The sequence below is a fragment of the Balaenoptera physalus genome (genome assembly GCF_965194825.1).
Source record: "Balaenoptera physalus genome assembly, chromosome: 12".
NCBI lineage: Eukaryota > Metazoa > Chordata > Mammalia > Artiodactyla > Balaenopteridae > Balaenoptera > Balaenoptera physalus.
The window spans coordinates 67,927,781-67,953,620 of NC_138897.1; the positions used below are offsets into that span (position 1 = coordinate 67,927,781).

At 55.5% G+C, this 25,840-nt stretch overlaps 1 protein-coding gene and 1 long non-coding RNA gene across 2 annotated transcripts in view; both read left to right on the forward strand.

The window, feature by feature from the left end:
• The first annotated feature begins 4,660 nt into the window (after window positions 1–4,660).
• The window catches only part of IMPA2 (inositol monophosphatase 2), a 28,141-nt gene continuing 6,961 nt past the window's right edge, over window positions 4,661–25,840 (forward strand). Inside the window, exons 1-5 of the mRNA XM_082416455.1 lie at window positions 4,661–4,876; window positions 14,662–14,795; window positions 21,003–21,107; window positions 22,903–22,948; window positions 24,685–24,793. Coding sequence (XP_082272581.1) covers window positions 4,781–4,876; window positions 14,662–14,795; window positions 21,003–21,107; window positions 22,903–22,948; window positions 24,685–24,793 — 490 coding nt within the window. The 5' untranslated portion in view covers window positions 4,661–4,780. The remainder of the gene's footprint in view (window positions 4,877–14,661; window positions 14,796–21,002; window positions 21,108–22,902; window positions 22,949–24,684; window positions 24,794–25,840) is intronic.
• Window positions 4,888–9,045, forward strand: LOC309639357. The gene is made up of 2 exons (XR_014251616.1): window positions 4,888–5,622; window positions 8,368–9,045. It is a non-coding gene; the product is annotated as an uncharacterized lncRNA (long non-coding RNA).

Below are 25,840 nucleotides of genomic sequence, written 5' to 3' on the forward strand. Positions count from 1 at the left end.
AAGACATATTCATTTGTTCAACAAATGTTCTTAAAGCACCTACGACGTGCCAACCACAGCACTGGCTTTGGAGATACAATAATGAAAACCCATTCTTTTCCTCAAGGGCTTAGGAATTTTAGTCCGGGGAACAGACATGTCAACATGAAGAGAAGTGCTCAGGGCTTTCCTGGTTCCCTGGGCAGGTCCAGAGCAGCGTAAGGGAGCGGGCATCACCAGTTCCACCTGAGTGATGGGGAGCAGCTTCCCAGGGGCAGCAGACACTGGGGTGGGGGGGGTTGCGGATGATGAGGGCCGCAGGGGCCACCCGAGGAGTCTGGGCATCCTCAGGGAAGGAGGGCAGGGAGGCTGTGCTGCTTACTGGTCTCCCAGCTCAGAGCCATCTTCTCAGCTCTGCATTTTGACACGGGGCTAAGACTCTGCAGGTCCCTTTGCCAGCTGGCTCCCTGCTAGGCTCCACCAGCGAGAGGCCTGGAGGAGCTGGGCGGCTGGAGGAGGGAGCAGGGCCTGCTCGCCTACTGGTCTTGACAGCACTGCACCCTGAACCAGCCTGTCCGCACCTGGCAGAGCTGGCAGCTCCCACAGGCAGCAGCCCCTGGCACCCCTCCCTCCCAGCAGGTTCTGGCAACCCCAGCTCTGAGGCTGGGAGCTGCTTCCTGCCTTACTACCTCTGCGGCCTCAGTTCTCTTTTTTTGCCTTTTTACCTGATTATCCAATTTCTTTTATTCAATTCTCTCTGTTGAGATACCCAGTGTTGTTTCTGTTGTCCTGACGGACCATGATTGATGTCATGCTGGGAGTGATGGTCCAAGAAAGCAGACTCACAGGTCAGGCCACGGGACTGATGTGGGCAGGGAAGACCTTGAATGCAGTGCCGGGCTCCTTGCTGATGAGAAGCGGCCCATGGTGGCCGCGCATCACTATCAGTCAGGTGATCACCCGTGGTTCGTTGTGATGCAGCATTGACTGGCCTGTCTCAAGGACCAAGAGGCTGTGGCCCTTGACCATTAGGGCAGCAACGAACATTCCTGGGTGGTGGCTGGGGGGGCCTGCAGCCGTGTTTAAGAAGGAAGCCAACATGTGAGGGCACGGCTACAGGAGTGGGGATTCGGACTCTCCTGAAAACTAAACTCAGTAACTTCTTCTTGGTTTGAACATGTGCGAGAAAGCACATTCTGAAATGCCCTTAATCACGTGTTAAAGTAGATAACTTTTGGAGCATGCCGAGAACTGAACAAGATACCCCAGGACGACCCGCCAGAGCACAGCTGGACGCTAACCTAAGCAGCTTTAAGTATCAGGGAATCTTAACACCTGCTCCTCAGTCCAGGCACCTGCTCCACGCTCGCAGTTACTCCCTGAGAGCCAAACGGAGGGGTTTACTTCGACCCCAGTTACATTTTCCTTTGCCAAGCCGTCCACAAAAGTCCCTGAGGCCTTATTCTGTTATCTACTGTGAGTTACCTCTTAGGTTTGTCAGCTTAAAACTGACACATGCTTTTGTTCCTTCAGTTCTAAAAGCAAGTGCCTACTAGATTCAAAGACAAAGAAAAGCAAATAATTGCATAATGTGTCTAGGTCTGCAGCCAGTTGGGGAGTTGCCGGGACCTAGGGGCCTGGGAGGGGCCTGGGGAGGCCTAGGAGTGGAAAATTACTGATCCTGAGTCAGAGGAGAGGCAAGGTCTTCAAGGTCCCCAGACAAGGTGGTCTTGGCAGAGACCCTGAGAAAGGGGATGGAGGTGCCTGGGCCGGGCTCACAGATGTGCCCAAAAGCACGGCTGGGGAAGTGGGTGGGGAGGCTTCTGAGTCTTGGGCTGAACTCCCTCCAGAAAATGGCAGCGCGCTGGCCGAGTCCCAAGTCCAGCGCGGGGAGGGCAGACCCCACCCCTGTGAGACCTGCCAGGTAAAACTCTGTAGTTGCCTATGGTCAGGTCTGAAAAATCACACGTGTAATTTTGACCTGGAGCCAGACTCCTCAGAATAAAGTTCAAGTAGGACATGATTTCTCAACCCCAGGGTTATTATCCTTTTGCGCTGAACAATCCTTTGCTATGGTGTGTGTGGCGGGGGGAGAGTTGTCCTGTGCACTGGGGGATGTTTGGCAGTTTCCCTGGCCTCCATCCACTAGGATCGTCTCGTGTGTCTCGGCACTCGGTCAGCGTGGAGGAGGGTGGATCCAGATGACGGGCGGGGGTGGGGGGGCCCACCTGAGGCTAAGAATGACCAGACGTCATACTGGGATTCAGATGAGATGAAACAAACAACAAACTCATCAAATGTCCAAACCAGCCATCGTAGCTCTGGGAAATAAGATTAAAATAACTTGGGGAGGTAGAGAAGTAGGTAGAAGAAACGAAAACTTTGACATTTTATTTATTTAGACTTTGCTTTGTCCCAGAAAAGACAGGAGGGAAGGGACTCCCAGATTAATAAGGACAGAGGGGGAGGCATAAAGGAGACAGTCTCTCCTGAGTGCCCTCCCACCTCTCACCGCCCCCCCGCCTTTGGCCCAGCTTGGGCACCTTGCATGCCACCCCCTGATAACCAGAGCACCCACCTAGGCTGCACCCTCAGGTGGGGGTGGGAAGGGGCAGTTAGGAAATCGTTTTCCAGGGTGGAGCCCGGTACTCTAGGGGCTACCAAAGTTACTGTGGTTCCCCAGGGCCCCTGGAAGAGGCAGCGAGCAGACTGGCATACAGGGCATGATGGTGAAGGAGCATTTCACGTTTCCACAGCGAATCACCATTAAAGCACGGGAAACTTGGATAATCCATTAGAAAAGGCTGATTTCAGTATTCAATGATTAGCATATTTATTAAGCACCCATTATAGCTAAGCAGTATGGTGATCACCTTAGGGTACATTGGTGAGCAAGTCTTTAATAACAGAGGTGCCAAATATTCACAACAGCCAAGCCATGGAAACAACCTAAGTGTCCATCGACAGAGGAATGGATAAAGAAGATGTGGTACATATGTACAATGGAATATTACTCAGTCATAAAAGAGAATGAAATAATGCCATTTTCAGCTACATGGATGGACCTAGAGATGATCATACTAAGTGAAGTAAGTCAGAAAGAGAAAGACAAATACCATGTGGTATCACTTATATGTGGAATCTAAAATATGACACAAATGATCATATCTACGGAACAGAAACAGACTCACAGACATAGAGAACAGACTTGTGGTTGCCATTGGGGAGGGGGCTGGGAGAGGGAAGGATTGGGAGTTTGGAGTTAGCAGACGCAAACTATTTTATATGGAATGGATAAACAACAAGGTCCTACTGTATAGCACAGGGAACTATATTCAGTATCCTGTGATAAACCATAATGGAAAAGAATATATATGTATAACTGAGTCACTTTGCTGTACAGTAGAAATTAACACAACACTGTAAATCAACTATACTTCAATGAAATTAAAAACAACAACAAGAAGTACCAAGCACATGTATGTTAACCCGTATTATACTTACCAAAAATATTTTACAGTTGAGGAAACTGAGTCAAAAGAGGTTATTTGTAACTTGCTCAAATGCACACAGCAAGGAAGGAATGAGGCTAATACTTAAAGTACTTAGGAAACCTGGGGGCACCAAACTTCACACTAGTTAAAACCACATGATTCTGACTTAAGATTTTTGGAAGTTAGGCAAGGAAGTTATGGTCTTTTTCTCTAGATGTGTGATAGGCTGGACTCCATGTGAGTTTATCTGAGCCCCAGGTTGGTCCGGGCCGGGGTTGGGGGGTGGGGGTGTGTTCAGAAAGGGTAGCTGAGAAGAGGCCAAATAGAAATGTCCTAACTTCCTAATTTTGCTTTGTGCTGGGAGTAATCTCTAATGAAAACCTGCCATGAGGATCAGCAACTGAATACACTTAATTTTAAAATGAAGCATCCGAAGCACAGTCTTAAGTATTTTCAGAAACCAACTCCCTATTTGACAATCATGAAAAACATGAACAAGAAAGATGGAGCGGAGCCTGCCCTCGGCTGCCGGAGTGCGGCCGGGCGGAGCGGGCAATTCTCCGCCAGTTTCCCCACGTGTAGGGCGAGGTGGCCAGGCGACCCTAACACACTCCGTTTCCTGATTCCTCCTTGTTGTTTGTATTTCCACCTGTCTCTCGTTCCTACACCTAAAGCCTCTCCACCGGGTGTCCAACGCACGGTGGGCACAGACGAAGGCTGACCGTGTGAACAGGGTCCCGTCGGGGTGCACGCGGTCAGCACCTGTTACAGGGCGGGCCGGGCAGCTCCTGAGCTCCTGAGCTCCAACTGTAGGAGGACCGCCGCCCGGTACTCGCGGTGAGCGGTGCCCGCGGCCAGCGGCGCCCGAGGTGCTGCCCGGCCGGGTCCGCGCGGGGGACGCTCCTCGCTCGCGGCCACACCCTCGGGAAGGGCTCTGAGCTCCGCGAGGGTCCGGGCCGGGCCCCTCTCCCGCCACGCGGCCCTCAACTTCCCACAAGCTGGACCCAGCTTCAACGGGAAGCCGGCGGGGCGGGGCCCGGCGCTGTGCGGGCGGGGCTCATCGCCAGTCGCGCAGGGAGAGGGACCCAGGGCGGGAAGGAGCGGGGCTCGGCGCGGGGCGGGGTTTGCGCAGGAGGGCGGGCAGGGAGGGGCGAGGGGCGGGACGGGACGCTGGGCGCTGCTCCAGGGCCAGGCGCAGCTACAGGTCTGCTCCCCGCCCGCTCCCGGTCCCTCGCAGGTCCTCACGGGCGGGCGAGCGCGGCCCAGGCGCGGAGCGGCGGGAGGCGCCGGCGGGCCCGAAGGCCGCGATGAAGCCGAGCGGCGAGGACGGGGCGGCGCAGGCCGGGGGCCCGTGGGAGGAGTGCTTCGAGGCAGCGGCGCAGCTGGCGCTGCGGGCTGGACAGGTGAGCGCGCCCCCGGGAGCACGGCAGGCGCACTCGGACTTGGGGCAGAGCGGACGCAGGGCGTGGGCGGACGGAGACCCCGAGGGCCGGGCCGGGACCTGGGGACGCGAGCCGCGGAGGGGCTCCGCGCAGCCTACCGCACACCTGTGCACCTGCCACGCCCGCGCCGGGACGGGCGCCCTGGATCCCGCGGCCCGGAGGCGCGGGCCGGGCTCGGGGCGCAGGGCGGCCTGGCGGGAGCGGGCGGGTCAGGGCGCGCGGACTGCCTCGAATTTGACCCAGTGGGCGGGACACGGTGCGGTTGCCCCGGGTTAGAACCCCTACGCGTGGAGGTCGGGCGGACAGCCTGTCCTCGCGCATCCGGAGTCTAGAGGGTTCCACTCTGCGTTTGGAGGAACTGCTACCCGCACCGGAAGGGTGACGGTCAAGCAGCGGAGCTGAAGAAACCTTCAGAGGGCAGCCCCTCTCTTCGCACTTTCCTGTGTGTTTTGTTCCCCCATTTCCTCGGTGCTTCACGCCTGGGGTTCCGCGGGCCACGTGCGGCGGCGAATGGGGGGCGCTGGGGGAGGCAGGGCGCAGGGACCGCTCGCTCCCTGCTCGCGCGTCAAGGCGCTCGGGTGCGTTCCTGCGAGCGGAGCGGGAGGGTGGACAGAGGAGGAGCCCTGCGCGTAGACGGATTTTCTGTTTCCAGCGGCAGTTCCTTTTCGGTCTGAAAGTGCCCCACGGGCTAAAGTCCTGCATTTGAAGTGAGTCCTTAACGTGCACAGTCACAGTGCGGTCCCTTGGTCCCCTAGAAGTTAACTTTCAACACTAGTGGACCCTCCCTCTGTGAGACTTGATCCTTGGGGAAAAGGAGGGCCCCAACCTTACCTGCTGCATTGATGGAGCTCATGGCTTCAGGGCAAACGTTCTTCCTGGAAAGCTGGTCCACTGTGTGAGGGGCGCGCCTGCCCTCCCCCCTCCAGAGACCCTCACTTCCTCTCCAGAGTGAGCGTCTTCAGGATATTTGGTAACTTTTAGGTTCCACCATACAACTTTTCTTCTTTCAGCTTTGAGAAGAAGCCAGTTTAGAATTCAGACACCACTGTGTAAACCCTGGTGAGTTGTTACGGGTTTCTGTGGTTTTTCAAATTTAGATCCTTGAAGAAACAGAAGGGTTTTTGAACCCCCCCCCTTTTTTTTTAACAAATTTACAAATGCTTACACAGAACTTGCAATATAGCAGGCACCGTTCTAAGGGTCCTGGGAACTTTAACTTATTTAAGAGATAGCTTCTGCTTTTGCAACTTGCCAAGAACAACAGAAAAAGCTTTTTTTGACAGTGGGGAAGGATGCAATAAGGATTCTGCCATTGGGAGTCTGATCAGGGGGCCCAGAACTCTGGGCTCCCTCCTGGGCATTATGCTGATGCTTCCTGCCTGCCAGGCAGTGGCGGGGAGAGTGGCCGAATTGCCTGTGGCTGGGACGAACAGAAGCCACACAGGGTCATCCTAACCTGTGTAAAGAGGGACAGACTGTCTTAGTAATGTTCTGACAGTAACAAGGTGCTGATTGGAGAAAACCTGGCCTGTAGCCAGAAAGCCCCAAGAGGCATGAAGGGTGGTTAGTGGTGATTCTTGGGAGTCCTCCTTAGCCAGAGGCACATTTGGTACAGGTTCTGTGGCCTTGTGGCCCAACGTGCCCGCCCTCTCACGTTCTGCTGTTTTATTAAGTCTGCTACTCCGGAGACAGCTCTGTGTGCTCCACCGAGTCTGGGTTCTCTACGTTCAGAGGGAGTGCCCTCCCTCCCAGGAGACAGTGTCTGCCGTCCATGTTTCAGACATTGGTTCGGGTCAGGGCAGCCCTGGACGATTTGCTGCCGCCTCCCCTCTGCCGCATCCTGAGAGGCCTCCCAGACCCCTCCTTCCTTGTCTCTCCACCACCCATCCCTGTGGTGCCCCTGAGAGGCATCCCTTCCAGTCCCAACCACCATACCACTGCAGAAGCCCCTCCCTGGCTGCTGGGCTTTGGGGAAGGGGGTGACGTCAGCCCCACACCATCACCACCACAAGTACACAGAGTGATATTCATTGAAATGGGTATTTATCATCTTTTATGTGATGTGTGAGCAAAAGTATCTTAGAAAACTATGCTTTTTAAGTTGACCTGCAGGGATAGATCCAGGTTTTCTTGAACCTGAAGTTTAGACAATTTACAGGCCCTCTTTAAGAAAAAAAATACAAACTTACAAATTCAAAATTAGATATAAATGTTTATTTAGAATAAGAAAGATCACAACAGCATAAAATTTAAGATGCTAACAAATATAACAAAATACATAAGAATAATTTTTTAACTGCTTCTCAATCTTCTGTAATACTCTTTTCCCATTTTTGGCTTTATACTCTTTACATCTTTGAATGACAACGATTTTGTAGTACTTTCTATGGAGAGACTAGAAAGGTAAATTCAGGCTTTCCTGTAGGATGGCTCATTGAAATTGATTACTATGATTTAGAAAAGTTTAATTAGGCTTCAAACTTGTTATTGGTAGGGTCATATAAATGTTTAGGATTGCCATCAAATTTGAGAATCCTGTCAGTTTTATTTTACATATTAGTTGTCAGACAGGGAAGAATTTTCCAGTGTGCTCTGAGGGGATGCCCTATGTCCGCCTCCAACTGCCCAGCGCAGAGGGGCACAGCGGGGGCTCTGACCCAACATCCCTATTTGTCTGGCTTGCATTGCCACAGGTGTTTTTGTTTGTTTGTTTCTGTTTTTGTGTGTGTGTGTGTGGCTGCATTGGGTCTTCATTGCTGTGCATGGGCTTTCTCCCTAGTTGCGGCCAGCATGGACTACTCTTCCTTGTGGTGAGTGGGCTTCTCATTGCGATGGCTTCTCTTGTTGGGGAGCACGAGCTCTGGGGGAAGGGGTTCAGTAGTTGCAGCACGTGGGCTCAGTAGTTGCAGCACAGGAGCTCAGTAGTTGTGGCTCAGTGGTTGTGGTGCATGGGCTTAGTTGCTCCGCAGCATGTGGGATCTTCCCAGACCAGGGCTTGAACCCGTGTCCCCTGCATTGGCAGGTGTACTCTTAAGCACTGTGCCACCAGGGAAGTCCCCACAGGTGTTGTCTTGATTTGTGATTTTATTTTTTATCAGTTATTCACACAGGGAGTTTAAAAAGTGAAATACTGCTAAAGGGACTGTCGTGGAACCAGCAGTGTCCTGTCCCGTGTCATCCTCATCCTTTTCCCCAGAACTCACTGTTTTCAGTTTTCTGATAGTTACACCCATTTTCTAAATGGTAGCTCTGTTTTTGCGTCATCCTCATTAGACACTGTTATGTCCTGTTGCTGCGTTACCTGTTGGTTCCATTGGTGCCTGTGCTCACGTGCTATGATCACATGTAGCACACGGTCAGGCTGGGTAGCATGGTTGTATTATTTATTCTTTTCTTTCTTATGCAACTGGTGTTTTCCTGAAGGTTAAAAAAATTTTTTTTTATTTGCTTAGTTTTCTACACACCTACCAACAGCCATCTTCTGACTTCCCAACAGAATTTTTGATGATCTCCTTGGTATAGACACTCATGGGTCTCGCTGCTGGGGACACGTGGCCCTCACACCTTCATGTGCATCAGAAGCACCTGGAGGGCCTCCACGGCAGGCTGCATCCACCACAGGGTTCCTACTCACCGGGTCTGGAGTGGGGCCGAGAATGAGCACTTCCACCAAAACCCCAGCTGATGCTGTCCAGCTGGGGATGGCACTTTGAGAAACACTGCTGTATGTAGTATTTTGTTACGTGACTATATGACAGTTTATTCATTCAACTCTTGAAGAAACTCTGGATAATGTCCAGTTTGGAATTATTAAGAATAATGTTGCTCGTCCAGCACTCTCGCATGTGTCTTTTGGTTACCTCCGTATGCATTTCTGCTGGGGATAGATTAACAATAGGAGTGAAATTGCTGTGTCATCGTGTATGAAATTCTGCCAGGTGGTTTTCCAAGGCGGATGCAGGGATTCACGATTCCCCAGCAGGAGGTGAGGGTTCCTGTTGCCTCATCTCTCAGGCGACACTTGGTGTTGTCTGTCTTTCCATTTTAGCCCTTGTGACCGGTTTGAGGTGGTGTTTTACGGTGGTTTTAATTTGCATGTCCTGTATGACTAATGAACTTAAGTGCCTTTTTATGTGTTTACTGGCCTCTGTTTTTAAAATGGTGGTGCTAAAACAGGTTAGAAATGTATTCATTCACACAACAACTATTTGAGTAACTCTGGAAAGGACCTTAACCTTACTCTGAGTGTGATTGAGGTTCGGGGTCGAGTGCCATGTGGAGCCCTGCAGGGTGATGGGGAGACCACCCTGGCTGCTGCTGGGGTGGGGGTGAGGCTGCAACGCCACAGTGGGTGGGGCAGAACCAGATCTCCGATGGAAGTGATTAGAATATTCCAAGTGAGGGATGAGGGTGGATCTGACTGGGGGTGGTGAAGAAGGTGGTAAACAGATGTATTTCGAAGGCAGAGCTGCCAGGTTTGCTGCCGGATTGGAAGCGGGTGTGAGAGGAGCCAGGGGTGCCTGCAGGGTTCGGGCCTGAAAAACTGTCCAGTGGATTTGCCAGAACTGTAGGGGGAGCAGGTTTGGAGGTGGAGGTCAGGTCCTGTGTTCCGCGAGCTGTGAGCTGTTGACCTTGAAATGCCGGTGGATCTCTACGTGAGGGCCTTTGGGTGGAGCGTTCACGTGAGAGGCTCAGGGTGGAGGCGCCAGCTTGGGAGCCGTCAGTCGGCCTGGGCTGGTGTCTCAGGCCAGGTCCCGCCCTGGACGGGGACAAGCAGGCTTGTCTGCCCTGGGCTCTCCGTAGGCGGATCCCAGGTCGAGCTCCCGGCATTTGCTCTGGGAGATCCCAACCTGGCGGGACGTGGAGGTGGAGGTCCCCCTGATGTCCTGGCTGAGGATGGAGGGGGCAGCTGGTGACCTCACCATTTCCACTGTCAGTCCTGGCCTTGTCAGCCCTGGCCTTGTCATCCCCACCTGCACCCGCGCCCCAAGCCTCTGCAGAGTGGGGTCACCCATATTGACAATTGTAACACTTTCACCCACATTTGAAGCCTCAGCCAGGATGGAACTTGTGAGATAGCAACTAGCAGGTGAAGCAGCAGCCCCACTGGCACACATGGGCTGAGGGTCCAGGGACAGTCTATGGAGAGCTCTCTCTCACGCAGAGAAGGGTTTGTGTTTTCCGTCTGTTCTGGCCTTCAGCTGATGGGGCCAGGCCCACCCACATTCCAAAGGGCAATCTTTACTGATTTACCGATTAATATGTTCATCTCATCCAAAAACGTCCTTGCAGAAACACCCAGAATAACACTCAACGCAGTATTTGGGTACCCCACGGCTCAGTCAAGTTGCCACATAAGATTAACCATCACATCACATTCATAAGTCTGGAACCTGAAACATGGCAGTACCGCCAGGCCCACATCTGCAGAGGAAAGATGTTGCCTGTTGAAACCCCACTTCCACAGACTTCTCCGTGTGCGTTCCATGGGTCCCCGAGCTCACACAGGTTGCTCCGTAAGGATGGGTGATAATCGTATGGTCGACTTGGGGACAGTAGCATACAACCAAGATGGTTCACAGACAAGAAAGAGGCATTTGGACATGTCTCTGAATGACACCTCAGATGCTGGAGCTGATGGGGTTTGAAATTCAGGCTTCAGTGACTTAAGTCCCATATTTTATATATTAAACATTAACAGAATGTTATTTCGAGGGAGAGATCCAGGCCAGGAGGTCTGTGAAGTGCAGGCTTAGCTAGTGAGTAGCTGAAAAACATTAATTAAAAAACAGCACACACTAACTTATTGCTGGCAAAATGAGAATGTTTAAAATCCCAAGACTGAGAGAAAACAGATGTGGTAAAGGGTTTTAGCAGGTAACTCACCCAGAACCCCACAGGCCTTTCCCCTGAGGATGCGACTGTGGTTAAAAGGCAGGGCTGATTGAGTCTCGTAACGATTTATTTAAAAACAAGACACTATCCCCACCTTTCCTCTCAGTGTAGGAAATTGTCTGAATTGAACTTTTCTTAACCTCGTACTGAGATTTGTACATTGTATATGTGGTAGGTTTTGGGGGGTTTTGTCGTAAGGCATTAAGTTTTGTGAGGCCTCGGCCCCCTCAGATGGACGGATGGGCCTTCAGAGGAGTGGATGGGGGAGTGTCTGGGGCCAGGATGGCCGGCTCATCTGAAGGGCGGTGTAGTCTGGCACGATAATTCAGAAACGGGATCTAAATATCTGGGAGTGTAACCGGATGAGAGGGAGGAGTCGGGAATGGTCTGCAGGTCCCTCCCAGGCGTCCAAGGCCCGAAGGAGCAGCAGCCAGGTGGCCGGGAATGCGGGTGTGGCCTGCCCTGCGCTGAGGGACACAGGCCCACAAGGAAAGGATCATCACACAGCCATAATAAGCACTAATAGAAACGGAAAAGAAATCCTTATAAAAGGACACGCTCTAGCATCCTCCTCCTGGATCCGTAGTTTCTGTCCTTTGCATGATCTGTGGCTGGGGGCCTGGCTCCCCTGGGAAGGAGCCCAGATGACATCAGGACACCCCACTGCCCCTAGGCACGTCTCCTCTCCGCGGGATCCAGAGGATGGAGAGGCCAGGGTGCTCAGATGAGGCTTCGTGAGAGCACTTGCTGAGCGTCTTCCCGACTTAGTTACCTGAGCCCCGTGTGCACCCAGCAGGTGTTCTCTGAGACCCCACCATGTGTCAGGCTGCAGAGCCCGCCTTGGGGGTGGGTTCAGACACTGGGCAGACAAGGGTCCTAACCCGGGAGCAGGAGCGCACTTGCAGGGTGAGCGCCGGCTCTGTGGGGAGGTGACATCCCAGTCACAAAGGAGGAGTGCTGGGGCCAGGGGAACCTGGCGTCCAGTGGGAAGGGGGTGGGAGGGTGAGTGATGGGTTCGGTGCAGCAGGAGGGGCAGGGGATGCGGGGGCGCAGAGGTGGGCCAATGGGCTGGCTCCTTTAGAGTCGGGGACAGAGGCAGGGGGTCCTTTCTCCCCGCCCCTCCCAAGTCCAGTTAGAGTCTGGGAGGCAGGCCCTGCTTCCCGAGTCACCGAGGGGCCCGTTCCTTCCTGCCACTGCTCTGACCCCGCTGCTCTGACCCCGGCAACCACGCCCAAGTCACGGCGGAGGGAGTGGAAGGGCAGGAGGAAATGCCATGCCAACGGTGGCCCTTTGAGGACGTGACTCGGGAGTCACACGCATCGCTTCCCCTCGCGTCCTCGGGGCCGACCTTGGTCCCAGGGCCACACCTGCCTGCACAGGAGGCTGCGATGCGGGCTGCCATGTGGCTCAGTGCCCTGCTAACCTTGGGCTCTGTTCCTAGAAGGAAGAGGGCCAGCTACTCGGGTCCAGTTGTCTCTGCTCCAAGCCAGCCCACAGAGGCCACTGTGAGCTACATCGGGGGTGACTTTATCCTCGGGGTGACAGGGGGCCATATGGTGCTTTATGCGGGCCCAGGCTTAGAGAGCCCTTCTGGCTGCACTGCAGGGAGTGGACGTGTGGGGGGCCCCGGAAGGCAGGACGGGATGGAAGCCAGAGGGTGATGGGCTTCGAGGGCAACAAGAGGTGAAACAAGACAGATCAAGGGGTCAGTGTTCCACAAGCACGTGAGGTCCGGTTGGAAAAAACGGTGCTGAGTCTGTTTAAGCAGTCTGAGGTGTAATGTACTGGTGACTTGAAGGGTTTTGCACCTCGGCTGTGTGCCGGGCACGACCCTAGACACCAGGCGGGCAGCAGGGAGCAGAGAGCAAGCCGGGTTTTCTGTTAGAAAACGTTGCAACCAATCTGTCACCTTTGCAACCAACCTGGGAAAACCAAACAACCGTCTGGGCTTGGTGCTGGGATGAGGACTGCCCCTGTCTAGGGGGTCCTGCTTATTCTGTGAAATCCTGCGTGAGCACCCCTGTCTGCAGGCTTCCTGGAGGCGTCTTCCTGGCCTCCTCCTCTTCAGCAAATGGGTACATGGCACGTGGGTACATGGCACGTGGGTACAGGGCACGTGTGTACATGGCATGTGTGTACACGGTATGTGGGTACGCGGGATTGGGTACAGGGCATGTGTGTACACGGTATGTGGGTACGCGGGATTGGGTACAGGGCATGTGTGTACACGGCATGTGGGTACATGGCATGTGGGTACAGGGCATGTGTGTACATGGCATGTGTGTACACGGTATGTGGGTACGCGGGATGTGGGTACAGGGCATGTGGGTACAGGGTATGTGTACAGGGCATGTGGGTACATGGCATGTGGGTACATGGCATGTGGGTACAGGGTATGTGTACAGGGCATGTGGGTACATGGCATGTGGGTACAGGGTATGTGTACAGGGCATGTGGGTACATGGGATGTGGGTACAGGGCATGTGTGTACATGGCAGGTGGGTACAGGGCATGTGGGTGCAGGGCAGGTGGGTACAGGGCATTTGTGTACGCAGCATGTGCATACATGGCATGTGGGTACAGGGCATGTAATTACATGGCGTGTGTGTACAGGGCATGTGTGTACATGGCATGTGGGTACGTGGGATGTGGGTACAGGGCATGTGTGTGTACAGGGCATGTGTGTACACAGCATGTGGGTACAGGGCATGTGGGTACAGGGCATGTGTGTACATGGCATGTGGGTACATGGCATGTGGGTACAGGGCAGGTGGGTACAGGGCATGTGTGTACAGGGCATTTGGGTACATGGGATGTAGGTACAGGGCATGTGTGTACACGGCATCTGGGTACACAGCAGGTGGGTACAGGGCAGGTGGGTACAGGGCATGTGTGTACACAGCATGTGTGTACACGGCATGTGGATATAGGGCATTGTGTACACGGCATGTGGGTACAGGGCATGTGTACAAGGCATGTATGTACACGGCATGTGTGTACAGGCCATGTGTGTACACGATGTGTGTGTACAGGGCATGGGATACACCCGCCTAAGGTTGAAGAGTAAGTATCACGGGGTGGGCGGTGTGGATGTCAGGTGGCGGCTGAACGAGGGGTCCTTGGAAGGAGGTGAGGGATCCTGGGTGCAGCGGGTCTTGGAGGAGAGGTCAGAGGTCGCTTCAGGGTCCTGATGTCACCGTGGTTGGGAACTCGAGCTGTGACTCGGGCAGAGGTGACAGGATAGGCCCTAGCTGCAGTGGGGCTGTTTCCTGATTAATACCCTCAACGCCTTCCTGTGTGGGCCCCCAGGGAGGCCCTGGCGCTCAGCCCTCCGTCCCGGGTGTAGGCGAAGCGCTGGCAGCTCCTGGGAGACCAACCCACTTGGTCCTACGACCTGATGCACCCAGCCCCCGGGGCGTGAGGCCAGGGCCTGCCTTCCAGTTCTCTGCGTGCGTTTTCACTTTCCCGGGTTTGGTTTCGGCTGGACCGTTTGGGCTCCCGATCCAGGGGCACGTTCATGTGACTGGTAAAGTGAAAGAGGAGAAGCAGTTCCTACACTGAACTCTCCCGAGTTCAAGCTCAGGGACTCCATGGGGCTCTGTGGCTGAAGCTTCACGTCCTTAGAACCGCGTTTCTTTCCTCCAAAGAAAGACTAGTCCACCCATGACCTCCTTTCTCGCGAGAAGAGTAGGCGGCAGTGAAGGCTCCCAGGAGCCCCACAGAGAGCCGGGCGCCACAGGTCCGTCTGTCTGGCCATCCGCGGTGGGGGAGGGGGCCCAGCTCCGGTGCAGGACCGTCCCCAGCGCAGGGGGTGCTGGCCAGCATCACCCACCTCCCGACTTTCATTGCAGATCATCAGGAAAGCCCTTTCTGAGGAAAAACGTGTCTCAACGAAAACGTCAGCCGCGGACCTGGTGACAGAAACAGATCACGTGGTGGAGGCCCTGATCCTGCAGGAGCTGCAGCAGCGCTTTCCCTCCCACAGGTGGGTGCGCTGGGGCCTCGCTGACTCCTTGCTGTGACCCGCCCCCGGTCGCGTGTCCCCCACCCCCGCGGATCCTGGCGGGGAGTCCCCTCTGCTGTGCCCTGTCAGCCCAGGGCCACGTGGACTTTCCCAGGACGCGTCCCCGCGTGTGGCCGTCCCCAGGGCCACCCGCCCCTCCTGCCAAGCCCACACCAAGCCCCCAGGGCCACCCCCTTCCAGAGCAGGTGTCCCTGACCTTTTGGGTCACCATGTGGAGAATCCGACGCAACGATTAATCTTTTCCTTGAAAAAGGCCAGCATTTGACCAGCGCTGTGTGTCTAGTTCCAAGGGGGCCCAGAGCCCCAGGAGCGGACGCTCTGAGCTCGGGGAGGGGGCTCCTTGGGCACAAGTGTCCCTTTCCTTCCTTAGGGAGCTGCTCACCCTGGAGCCCGATCGCTGGATTCCCAGGTGTAGATGACATGTCTGTCCGGCCCCACGTCCGTGTGGACGAGTGAGGGGCTCCCTCCTGCCGCATGACACCCTGCGAGTGACTCGGGGGGAGGGGACAGGCCGTACACACTCGCACCTTCTCCCCGCTCCTTCCTTCTAACCCGCATCACCTGGGGGGTCATGTGTGTGTATGTGTGGTGTGTGTGTGTGCAAGCGTGTTGACGGCAGCCCTTGTGTTTCAGCGTCTCTCCCTTTTTCCTTGTTTGGCGTCAGGACCCTAACATCTGTTATAATGGTTACAGGCTCTGCACTGTTTATGATTTCTTAACTTTCAAAAATCTAAATTAAATGGCAGCGTCCAAAAAATCACAGCTGACCTTTGAACAGCATGGGTTTGACCCGCTCAGGTCCACGCAGACGTGGCTGCAGACGCGGGGCATGGTGGGTGGGGCTGGCTGGCAGGGTCAGTGCCCCTGGCCCCGCCGTGTTCAAGGCAGTTGGATTCCCTGAGAGGTGACGGCTCAAGAACCACCACTGGTTCTGGCCCAGGAGCTCTTTCTGTTCCTGCATCGTCCAGTGGCTCCAACAGCAGTGAGGCAGCTGGACTGTGGGGCCCTGGGGTCCAGGGTCCAGGTAAAGGCTCTGGTCACTGCAGGGCTCTGCGTGGTGGCGGTCCCAGGCCTCCTGGCGCTTTGCAGTCGGATCACTCTGACAGACCGAATCCTGAAAGTGCTGGCCGGTTGCTGGTGCTTTGGATGCACTGTTGTGTCGATATGGGGCCTGGTGTCTGTTTGCACAGTGTGAATTTACACGCTCCTTGCCAAGTGTCACAGGACAGAAGACAGTGTGTCACACGGGGGGCCTCAGGCTCTGAAGCCCCTTTGGAAGAACTGTCTGGGTCTGCCCAGAGCAGCAGTCCCCACCCTGGGTGGGTGTCAGGCCCCCTGGAGCCTCTCCAACCATGCCTGCCAGCCCACCTGACAAAGCCCTGGGCGGTGCAGGTGCCCCCCAACCCCTAACAAGAGGCAGCAGTCCCCAAGCTGCAGGCTGCGAGGCAGGGACTGGCTGCCCGTGTCAGCCTGGCTCTGCTCCCTCTCCCCTCTTGGCTCTGAGAGCAAAGCCAGGATGCTACTCTCTGCTCTGTTGCCTAGAAAATTCAGATAGGTGAAATCATTTTTCAGCATACCTAAGTCAGGTTTGGTTTCTTCCCAATGATTAAGATTTAAAAGAAAGTACCAGAATTGGGGGACATATAATTGTATTTTAGGTCAGAGACAAATTGAGAAACTTGTAATGAGGAAAAAAGTTGCATGCATATTATAAGATAAAATAGTATATTGTTATTTTTCAGAGTATTTAAGTATATCCCTTAAACAACAAGTTGGTATAAGGCTGCCACCCTTTCTTAAGAAGTCTGAACTTATGCTCTTCCTCATTTTTAGTCTTTCACAAAACAGTACTAAAGATAGATTGCATGGGACTTCCCTGGTTGTGCAGTGGTTAAAGAATCCGCCTGCAACGCAGGGGACACGGGTTCAATCCCTGGTCTGGGAAGATCCCACATGCCGCGGAGCAACTAAGCCCGTGCACCACAACTACTGAGCCTGCGCTCTAGAGCCCAAGAGCCACAACTACTGAGCCTGCGTGCCACAACTACTGAAGCCTGCACACCCTAGAGCCCATGCTCTGCAACAAGAGAAGCCACCGCAATGAGAAGCCCACACACCGCAACGAAGAGTAGGCCCCGCTCGCCACAACTAGAGAAAGCCCGTGAGCAGCAACAAAGACCAAATGCAGCCAAAAAAAAAAAAAAAAAATTAAAAAAAACCGATAGATTGCAGCTGTTTTGACTTTGATAAAATAAGAAACAACCTGACTGTGGGCTCCCTGGTTTTGCTACTTTATTTTACTCACTGGTGAAATCCAAAGCCTGGGAGATGGGTGTGGACAGAAACTGCGCTTGCTTCTGCCCTCGGCTGGGCAGTCGCTCCACCCCCAGGGACGGGAATCTGACCACGGTGTCACCCAGCACTGACGCTGCCGCACGGAGATGACACAAGGAACCAGGTCAGGGCCGCGTTCCCGAAGCACTATGTTGGCGCCAACGGCATGAGCTCAGTCTGCGTCCGGGCCGCCTCTGTGGGTGCCGAAACCTGTTCCAGCTGTGCTCCCAAGTGAGATCCAAGTGGGGCGACTTTGAAGACATGCAGTAGCATCGCTGAGCCTGTCTGCGTCCCCTTGTCCGGGAGGCACAGGCGGGGGGAGGAGGACGGCTGGTGCTCTCTCGCCTCTGCCCAGCCTGGGCCCCTGGTGGGACATGGCCGCACTGTCGTGCTGACCGACCCCTGTGCCCTGTGGGGTGTGTGCACTCGGGGAGAAGGCGTTCCTGGCCACCACCACCTGGATGCCTGCCTGCATTGTCTCCCCACTGCATTTCACGCTGTGTCCTCGGGCAGCAGAGCCTGGGCTGAAGCCTGAGCGATGAGGCCGAGGACATTAGCTGGCTCCCTAGTGGACTGAAGGTGACCCTGACCTTGTCACAGAGCCAACAAACTGGCCAAAGAGAAGGCCTGGGTGCTCCTGGCCATAAAAATCACAAGGAGGGTTTGTTACGACTCTTAGGAAGAAGTAATAAAGCAGAACGTATTGGTCTAACTTGTTTCCAAGCTCTGAACCTTGTCCCTGGTACTGTTTTCCTCTGTACCTTCCATAGGCCTATGAAATGGCCCCATGCTCAGTCACTTGTGTTGTTTCTGTTTACATTGTGGGTTTTTCGTGGACGGTCCAGTGCCCTTGTTGAGGTGTCTGTTACTCTCTCACATGCCATCTGAGTCCGTGTACCCCGGCCTCTGCAGGAATTACCTTCCCACATGGAGAAAATCAGGGTCCACAGGCTGGGGAGGTATTCTGGTGCCTTAGAAGAGTGGACACGTCCGAGGCCCTGCCCCCGGGGCCACCCACGGGTCCGAGGCAAGTGGGGAGGGGACCAGTGCTCCCCCCACCTGGGCTTGCGGTCAAGAGGAGGGTGCCCTCGGCCTGAACAGTCGACGCCCAGAAAGGCCAGGCCTTGGAGTGGCTGCTTGGAGTGACTCCCACCAGAAATGCCCCGCAGGATGAAAGCTGTGTCTGCAGATGCATCATGGGGGCTGCTCCGGGAGCCCAGAGACCACGTACACACATTTGCTGATGGACTGACTGCCAGCCGCAGGCTGTGGTCCAGCTGTCTGAGCTGTCGGCCCCTCCTCCTCCTCCAGGACCCCAGCGACTCCTGCCAACCCCCCTAGTAGGTACCAGCTTCTCGCTTAAAATCAGGTTAGAAAAGGAAGAAGATTCCACATTCCTCCCAGGTTCCTGGGATCATCTTTGTTGTGAGTCATTTCTATTCTCGACCTTAGTGACGTCTTCTCACTGCTTCCTGGACCTTGTGCCCAGTTCAAGCCTGGGACTTTGTCCTTATGTGTGTGTGTTTCGGGTATGGCCCCCTTTCTTTAAGAACATAATCACAAACTTGCAGGAAAATCACGCTGCAGAAAGCACTGAAGACGGATTTAATACCTTACGTCTTTGACTCAGAAAACCTCAGAGCTAATGCGGCATAGGGTCGTCCCCTTGTTTCTGCCAGGGTTAGCGGTCGGGGAGTCACCCTGCCTGGCCGCACCCCGCCCAGCCTCCTCTGACTTGATGGTCACCACGACCTTGTTCATCTAGACCCGCCTACCTGGGTCACATGATGCGAATGATCCAAATTCCCAGGGGGGAGGATGGCAGGGAGGCTGCCCAGCAGGAGGAGGGACAAGAGCCAGGAGCTTCCCGGATGCATCTGGTCTGCCCTCTGGGCTGTAAGCTCCTGGGGGCGGCTGTAGGCTTTCTCCACTCACACGAATTTTCCAGGTTCCTCAGCCCTGTCCCCAGTCCGGTGCTTTGCTTGCTCACACGTGGGTTTTTCCAGCGACAGCGGTGGGGGGGTGGGGTGGAAACAGCAACCTGAAAATGATGATGTAGCCTCATCGTGTACACGGACGAGCTTCGGGTGATTTGTCTGTGTCTGGATGACTCTGCACACAGAGCGTGAGTTTCATAATCTTTGGGACAGAAATGCTGCCAGAGTTGAGGGGGACCAGCTGAGTGACGGTGACAGCACTGTGTCAATTGAAGTGACACCAGAATGAAGGGCACCTTCACAGTGTTAGGACCGTGACATGCCAGCCTGGAGAGCTTCCTGCAGTGACAGAGGTGTTCTGTCTACACGTCCAGTGTGGTGGCTTCTGGCCCGTGTGACTAGTGAGACTAAGGCGCCAACTCTTTTTTTTTTCCAACTCTTTTTTTTTTTTTTTTAATTTTTATTTATTTTATTTATTTTTGGCTACATTGGGTCTTTGTTGCTGTGCGCGGGCTTTCTGTAGTTGCGGCAAGCCGGGGCTGCTTTTTGTTGTTACGGTGGCTTCTCTTGTTGCGGAGCACGGGCTCTAGACGTGCGGGATCCAGTAGTTGTGGCACGCAGGCTCAGTAGTTATGGCTCGTGGGTTCTAGAGCACAGGCTCAGTAGTTGTGGCACACGGGCTTAGTTGCTCTGCAGCATGTGGGATCTTCCCAGGCCAGGGCTCGGACCCGTGTCCCCTGCATTGGCAGGCGGATTCTTAACCACTGTGCCACCAGAAAAGTCCCCGACTCTAACTTTTAAATTCTATTTAAAAAGAGCTTCCTGATGACTACAACTGGGGTGTGCAAAACGCCAGCAGTAGGACACCAAGCATTTCTTGTTTTTCACTCGTTTTTCCTTCTTGGTAGAGGTGTGCTGTGGTCAGGGCCCCTTTTCCTCTAGGACAGACGTGCATGTGAGGACCTAGTGGGAAGCCCTCGGCGGGACCAGGTGAACCTGATCTGTTGGGGACGGTCGGAAACCTGTGTCGGGCGCCGTCCTGGGGGTTTAGGTGGAGTTTGTTCTTTCCTCCCAGGAGGCAGGGATGCAGACACTTCGGGGGACCCTCCAGCATGAGCCAGCATGGTGGGGGGGGGGGGACAAGAGGGAGGGGTAGGGGAGCCATCCCTGGTTTCCGGCCTAGGTGGCTGGCTCCTGGAGGCTCCCGTTGCTGAGACAGACCAAGTGGACTCTGCCTTGTTGCCGTCTAGTTCAGGTTCCCAATGGGGCGTGGACAGCCTTGTGGGGGGGCTTGTGTTCAGAGGACTCGTCACAGAGGACAGGCGGGGACAGGGGCCCGGGGTGCCTGGCCTGCATACTCCTGCAGGATGGGGTCCAGAGGGGAGCCCAGGGGGGTGGGGCCTCCCAGGAGCAACGTCAGCTCCCGTCTCCGCATGCGGGACGGATGCCATGTCACCACCTGCGGTTCGGGGAGGCCGGGCTGGGTACAGATGGGGTGTCAGCTGTGATGCAGCCTGTCCCCCCCAACCCCGGGCCAGCCCCCCAGCGTTCTCAGGCCCCTGGCTGGCTCTCTTGGCCTTCTCCCTGAAGAGTCAAGTCAGTGCAGAGCTCAGCTTCTCGCCGGCAGCTCTTCCCACATCCATCCTCAGACCCGCGCCTGGCCCACCGCACCCCCTGGTGCTTTAACAGAAGGTGTCACCTTGTGTGTCTGGGTCATGCCAAGTGACAGACTAGCAGAGGGCAAAACGCAGAAGGTCTTTCCCGGACGCTGCCCCTGTTTGACCAGAGAGGCCGGGTGAGATCTCCTCACCCTGCCTGCTGGTCTCCGGGGCCGGGGCTTGAAGCGCTGAGTCTCAAGTTCCTGGCCTTTTCTCAGGCTGAGCTCTGTCCGCTGCAGGTTCATCGCGGAGGAGGCTGCAGCCGCTGGGGCCAAGTGTGTGCTTACCCCCAGCCCCACCTGGATCGTCGACCCCATTGATGGCACCTGCAACTTCGTGCACAGGTGAGCGCAGGCACACCCTGGCTTTTCCAAACTAGCACGTCAGCAAACCTCTAGCGGGTTTGTGGTCTCACTTACAAGTCACGATACTTTAAAATAAGGTTTTGCATTTGTGAGATACGTTCAGAGCATGTAGGAAATTTTCACTTGTTTAAAAACTATTGCATTTGTCACATTTAAACGTTGGGTTGAATTAAGAAGGACCCTTAAGGAGGCCCCTGGAGAGATGGGCAGGGTTGTAAATAACATAGGGTGTCTGGTCCAGCAGCCTTGGGAGCATGCGTATGGATGGTGGCCTGGGGGGTTGAGGAGCCACCGGCTGCCGGCTTAATCTGGGCAGATGTCAGCCCAGAGCAGCAGGTTTCCGGGAGGTCAGAGGCATGTGATGGCAGTGACCTGCCCAGCCCCAGAAGCGCTGACGGGGGGCGGGGGGTGTCAAAACCTCCCACGAGGACACTCGTGCAGCCCCAGAGCTGGTTGGCCCGGGCTCCTGCCCCATCCCGGGTCCCCATCGGCGGTTGGGGGGCCTGTGGACCTGCACCCCCCACCAGCGGGACCCGCGGGGAGGGCCCCTACCATAGGTGAGCCAGCCGCCCGCTTCCTTCCTTACAGTGAGAGGGACCGGGGTGTGGGGTCCTCAAATGGAGCATTTATGTGTAAGTGTGGAAAGTGATTCAGCGCATCACAGGTGGCCCTTTAGAGGCGGTGGAACAGAACCATCTGGTGACAGCAACAGTGTCACCAGACTCTAACTAGAGCGTGACACCCCTGGGGAGTCCTGTGGGACCACGGGGCTCCCCTCCGGGTGTGTATCTCCGAGTGGGGCTCCTGTTCCTGTCCCACTGGTCACCTGTTTGAGGGTGGTAGGGACAGAACGGGCCAAGCCCTACCATGGACAAAGGCCACATGTCCACCCCAGGACCAGAGAGAGAACCTGGACGACAGTGTCATTTGGGAAACAAGCTGTGAGGCTGACCCTTAGGCTCCAGACACAATCCAGGGCCGTCCAGACACCGTCCAGGGCTGTGGTGACCCTTGAAGCCTCAAGGCATTTGGGGGCCTCTGGCCACTGCAGCTCGGACAGTACCTGTCCTGCTTGTGTCCAGCAGCACTGGGACTAGAGCAAGTGCGAAAAGCCTTCTGAGGGTGGGAACCACAGCCAGGCCCAGCCATGGCGTGTCAAGAGCCTCCCCATGGAGACCGCAGGGGACATCACGGCGCAGCCTGGGCAAGGCTGGGTCCCGAGTCTCCTGGGTTAGAAGCAGCCCTTCCTTGTTCCTACTCGTTAAGCCCTAACGATCCTCACATAAAGGAGAAATTGTTCTGGAGACGTAACCTGTAAACCCGCAGGCAGGATGCAAGGTCACCTCCCGCCTTCCATGCAGTGGCCATGCCTGCTGTCCTGCGCGAGGCTCACCCAGGGGTCATGGCAGGAGGGACGTGATTGTCTTGGACCCGGCCCCTCGATGGATGCTGGGGCCAGGCCCCTCCGTCCCTTCAGCCTCTGAGAACCAGAAAGCTGATTATTAACGACGCTCCACCGGGTCCTCCGTGGTCACTGTTGAGTCACGTCCGTCCTGACGACGGCCAACACTGTTGTCTGTCAAGGTCGCTGTTCTACATGTCAGCTCGGCCTGCTTGTCCTCGAAGCGCTCAGTGAAATTGTGGGAGGTAGTTTTTGACAAAACAAACCCGGCCACGCTGTAGAAGGGTCCTCTGAGCCTCCAGCTATATGGAGGCTCCTGAGTTTGCATGTGTCCATGTGTGTCACCGTGTAAACCATCTGTCTTCTCTGCAGGTTCCCGACCGTGGCAGTGAGCATTGGGTTTGCTGTGAACCAGGAGGTACGTGATGGGTGGGGCCCGGCCACGCGGCCCCTTGGGTGTTGTTTATTCATCTTGCTTCTTGGTTCCAACCTCTGTTTTCCTCTCCTTGTCCTCGGCCTTCATCATGACGAGTAAATCCAAGCATGTGTTTTCAAATCCAAGAAAGTAAACAAATGCAAACAGGTTTGGGGTGTGTGGGTTTGGGGCTCCGGCCGGCCTTCCCCCTCGGTGGCCGTTTAGCGATGCCGCGTGGAGGGGACGTTCTGGGCAGATGTTCCCAGTTAGTCTCCATCTGACCCCTGGGGCGTGTGATCGAGTCACACACAAAAGAAACTCCTATTTTTGGAGGACATTTCTAATCCCAGTGTTCTATTAGTTCTTCATTCTCCTCTAGCTGTTGGGTGAGAACATGGCTGTTGCATGGTTCCCATCGACCTCGGAACTGGGCCGTATCGTGGGACCTGCAGAAAAGGCTGGATCCAGGCTTAAGCTTTGTTATCCAGTTTCAGCGATTACACTTAGGAAAAGCCTTACCTTCGTTGCAGTTACTACAGTTACACTTGAACAGGGCAGGGGGCCAGGCTTTGCGGAGGGAGCCCTCATCAGGGCACCCTCAGGGTTAGCGCAGATTCTGGGGCAGCAGAGGACTCATACCCGTGAGAAAGAACTTAATTTTTGAGGTGAAGATAAGCAAGAGCCTTAATGTTGAGATCTGGTGAGGGAGTCAGCTACTCACTTGTTTCTCTGTTAAATGTGGTCATTGAGATGAGCAAGTGGAGCAGGAAGCTCGGGGGCGGGGGGCTGTTCATCCTGGCGGCAGGGTCTCTGACTGGCCAGGCCGAGGCCTGTGACGGTCCGGGGTGTGTGCTGGGTACACGTGTTCTGGCCTCGTCGTGGAGGCCCTGGCTGCCTGCCGCAGGGTCTCAGAGGCCAGCCAGTTCCGGGACTGACCTGGGCTTGGGAAGGGGGGCGGTCACGTGCTGACTGGAGGGGGCGCAGGCTCTGGGTGTGTGCTGACTGGAGGGTCTTCCCAGAAGTGAGCCCTTCTCCTGCCCGCCCAGACTTCCCTCGGGCGTTTGCGGGGCTTCTCCTCGTTTTCTCTGTCCGTTGGCGGCCCCCCAGGCCAGGCACGCATGCTGTTCTTAGCCCAGGACGGCAGGGAGTCCGGGAGGAGAGGCAGACGGGCTCCGGGTGTAGGGAGGCCTTTTCCCAGCTCCCCTCCTCTCGGCACTGGCTTGTGGGGACTGAGGCCGCGGCCCGATGATGTGTGCGGTGAGGGAGGGATCAGCCCCTCCGGTGAATCACGTCTCTTCCTGGGCCACCCCAGGCTCTGTGATGCTCTTGGATCTCCAAATGCATTCTGAATTCTTCACATGTCAACAATTTTGAGGGTTTCTTGCGGGGTTTGATTAGAGTCACAAGAGCCTTTTTTCCCCTCCCAGAAAAAACAAAAGAGGCCTTTTTGAAGAAGGAAGCTTTTTCAGTAATTTTCAGTTACTAATGCTTGATTATGATGTCAGTTTAAAATATAGTTTTATTTGTTTAAATATATCTTTAAATATAGTTATTTAAGAAAAGAACATTTGCTTTCATGTCCAGGTCTAGGTTTGAATCCAGATGCTGATTTTTTGAGTTCCCTTTCGAAAGCTAATTTCTGTCCACGGTCCTTGTGTTAGTGGTCACAGCTAGAGCTGCATGGCCTTCGGTCCCTGTGTCACATCCTGTGTCTGTTTTCTGTCCTGCCCTCCCCACAGCTGGAGTTCGGGGTGATTTACCACTGCACCGAGGAGCGGCTGTACACGGGCCGGAGGGGCCGGGGCGCCTTCTGCAACGGCCAGCGACTGCGCGTCTCCGGGGAGACAGGTGGGCCCCGCTCGTGTCACGCATTCCGCGAGGCAGTGGTGGGGATCTCCTACCGAGGTCCAGTCTCTTTGGGGACAGCACGCCCCTGGTGGGCTGGACGTCGGGCCAGTCTGTGTCTCAGTGTGGATGTGGATGTGGCCGGGAGCCTTCAATGGGCCCTTTCTGTTCTGCTCTCACCTTTCATCCCTAATGTGAGAAGGAACCCGGCCACTAGTTCCCGCGTGGTCCCAGTGGACCTGGGCGAGCTGGCCAGGCCAAGGGCAGAGTCAGAGGCATACTCTGGCCCTCGGAGCCTCTTGGTGACCCGGTTCCCCAGGTGCGGGCTGTGGCTCCCTGGATGTGGACCCACTGCCATTGGCTTCAGTCGCTGTGAGAACACGGACGGCCGCAGGGCAGCCGTGTCCGTGAGCCGTGTTGTATGCACCACAGATGCTCCCCGTCCTTGTCATTCCTGGAGCAGGACCCAAGGACACCGGTGGCTTTTACAAAGGGCTGCTGTTACACTCAGACTGCCTGTAACATACAGAGTTGACAGTATGTGCCTAGTTGGCCTGAGAGGTGGTGAGAGGGGTCAGGAGTGTCCCTGCCCCCGAGCTGCCCGCAGCCAGTGAGGAGACGGGCCTTCCAACCCAAGTCAGGTCCGCTGAGGTCCGGTGAGAGCAGCGCCATCTGGATCCCTGGGCGGGGTGACTGTGAGCAGCGGATCTGCCAGGGAGATGACCGCCCCGTGAAGGACGGGCGACGCAGGAGGTCAGGCAGGAGGCCCAGGCCTCACGAGTGTTGGGGGGGAGGGGGCAGGAAGTAACGTCGCAGGAGCTCCAGAGGGAGGGGCCCGGCAGGACCACGGACCGGCCTCTGCCACCGCCCAGCCCAGGCTCCTGCCCGGGGACTGTTTGCTTTGGCCGCGTAGACAGCAGCGTTGATTACAGCTGCGCCTGCCAGGAGCTGACCTGCCAGCCAGTTGTGTAACTCGGGGCTGAGGGAGCGAGTTGTCAAAGGCCGTGGTGAACTTTGCTCCACATTCATTTGCTGTGACTCGAGGCTCGG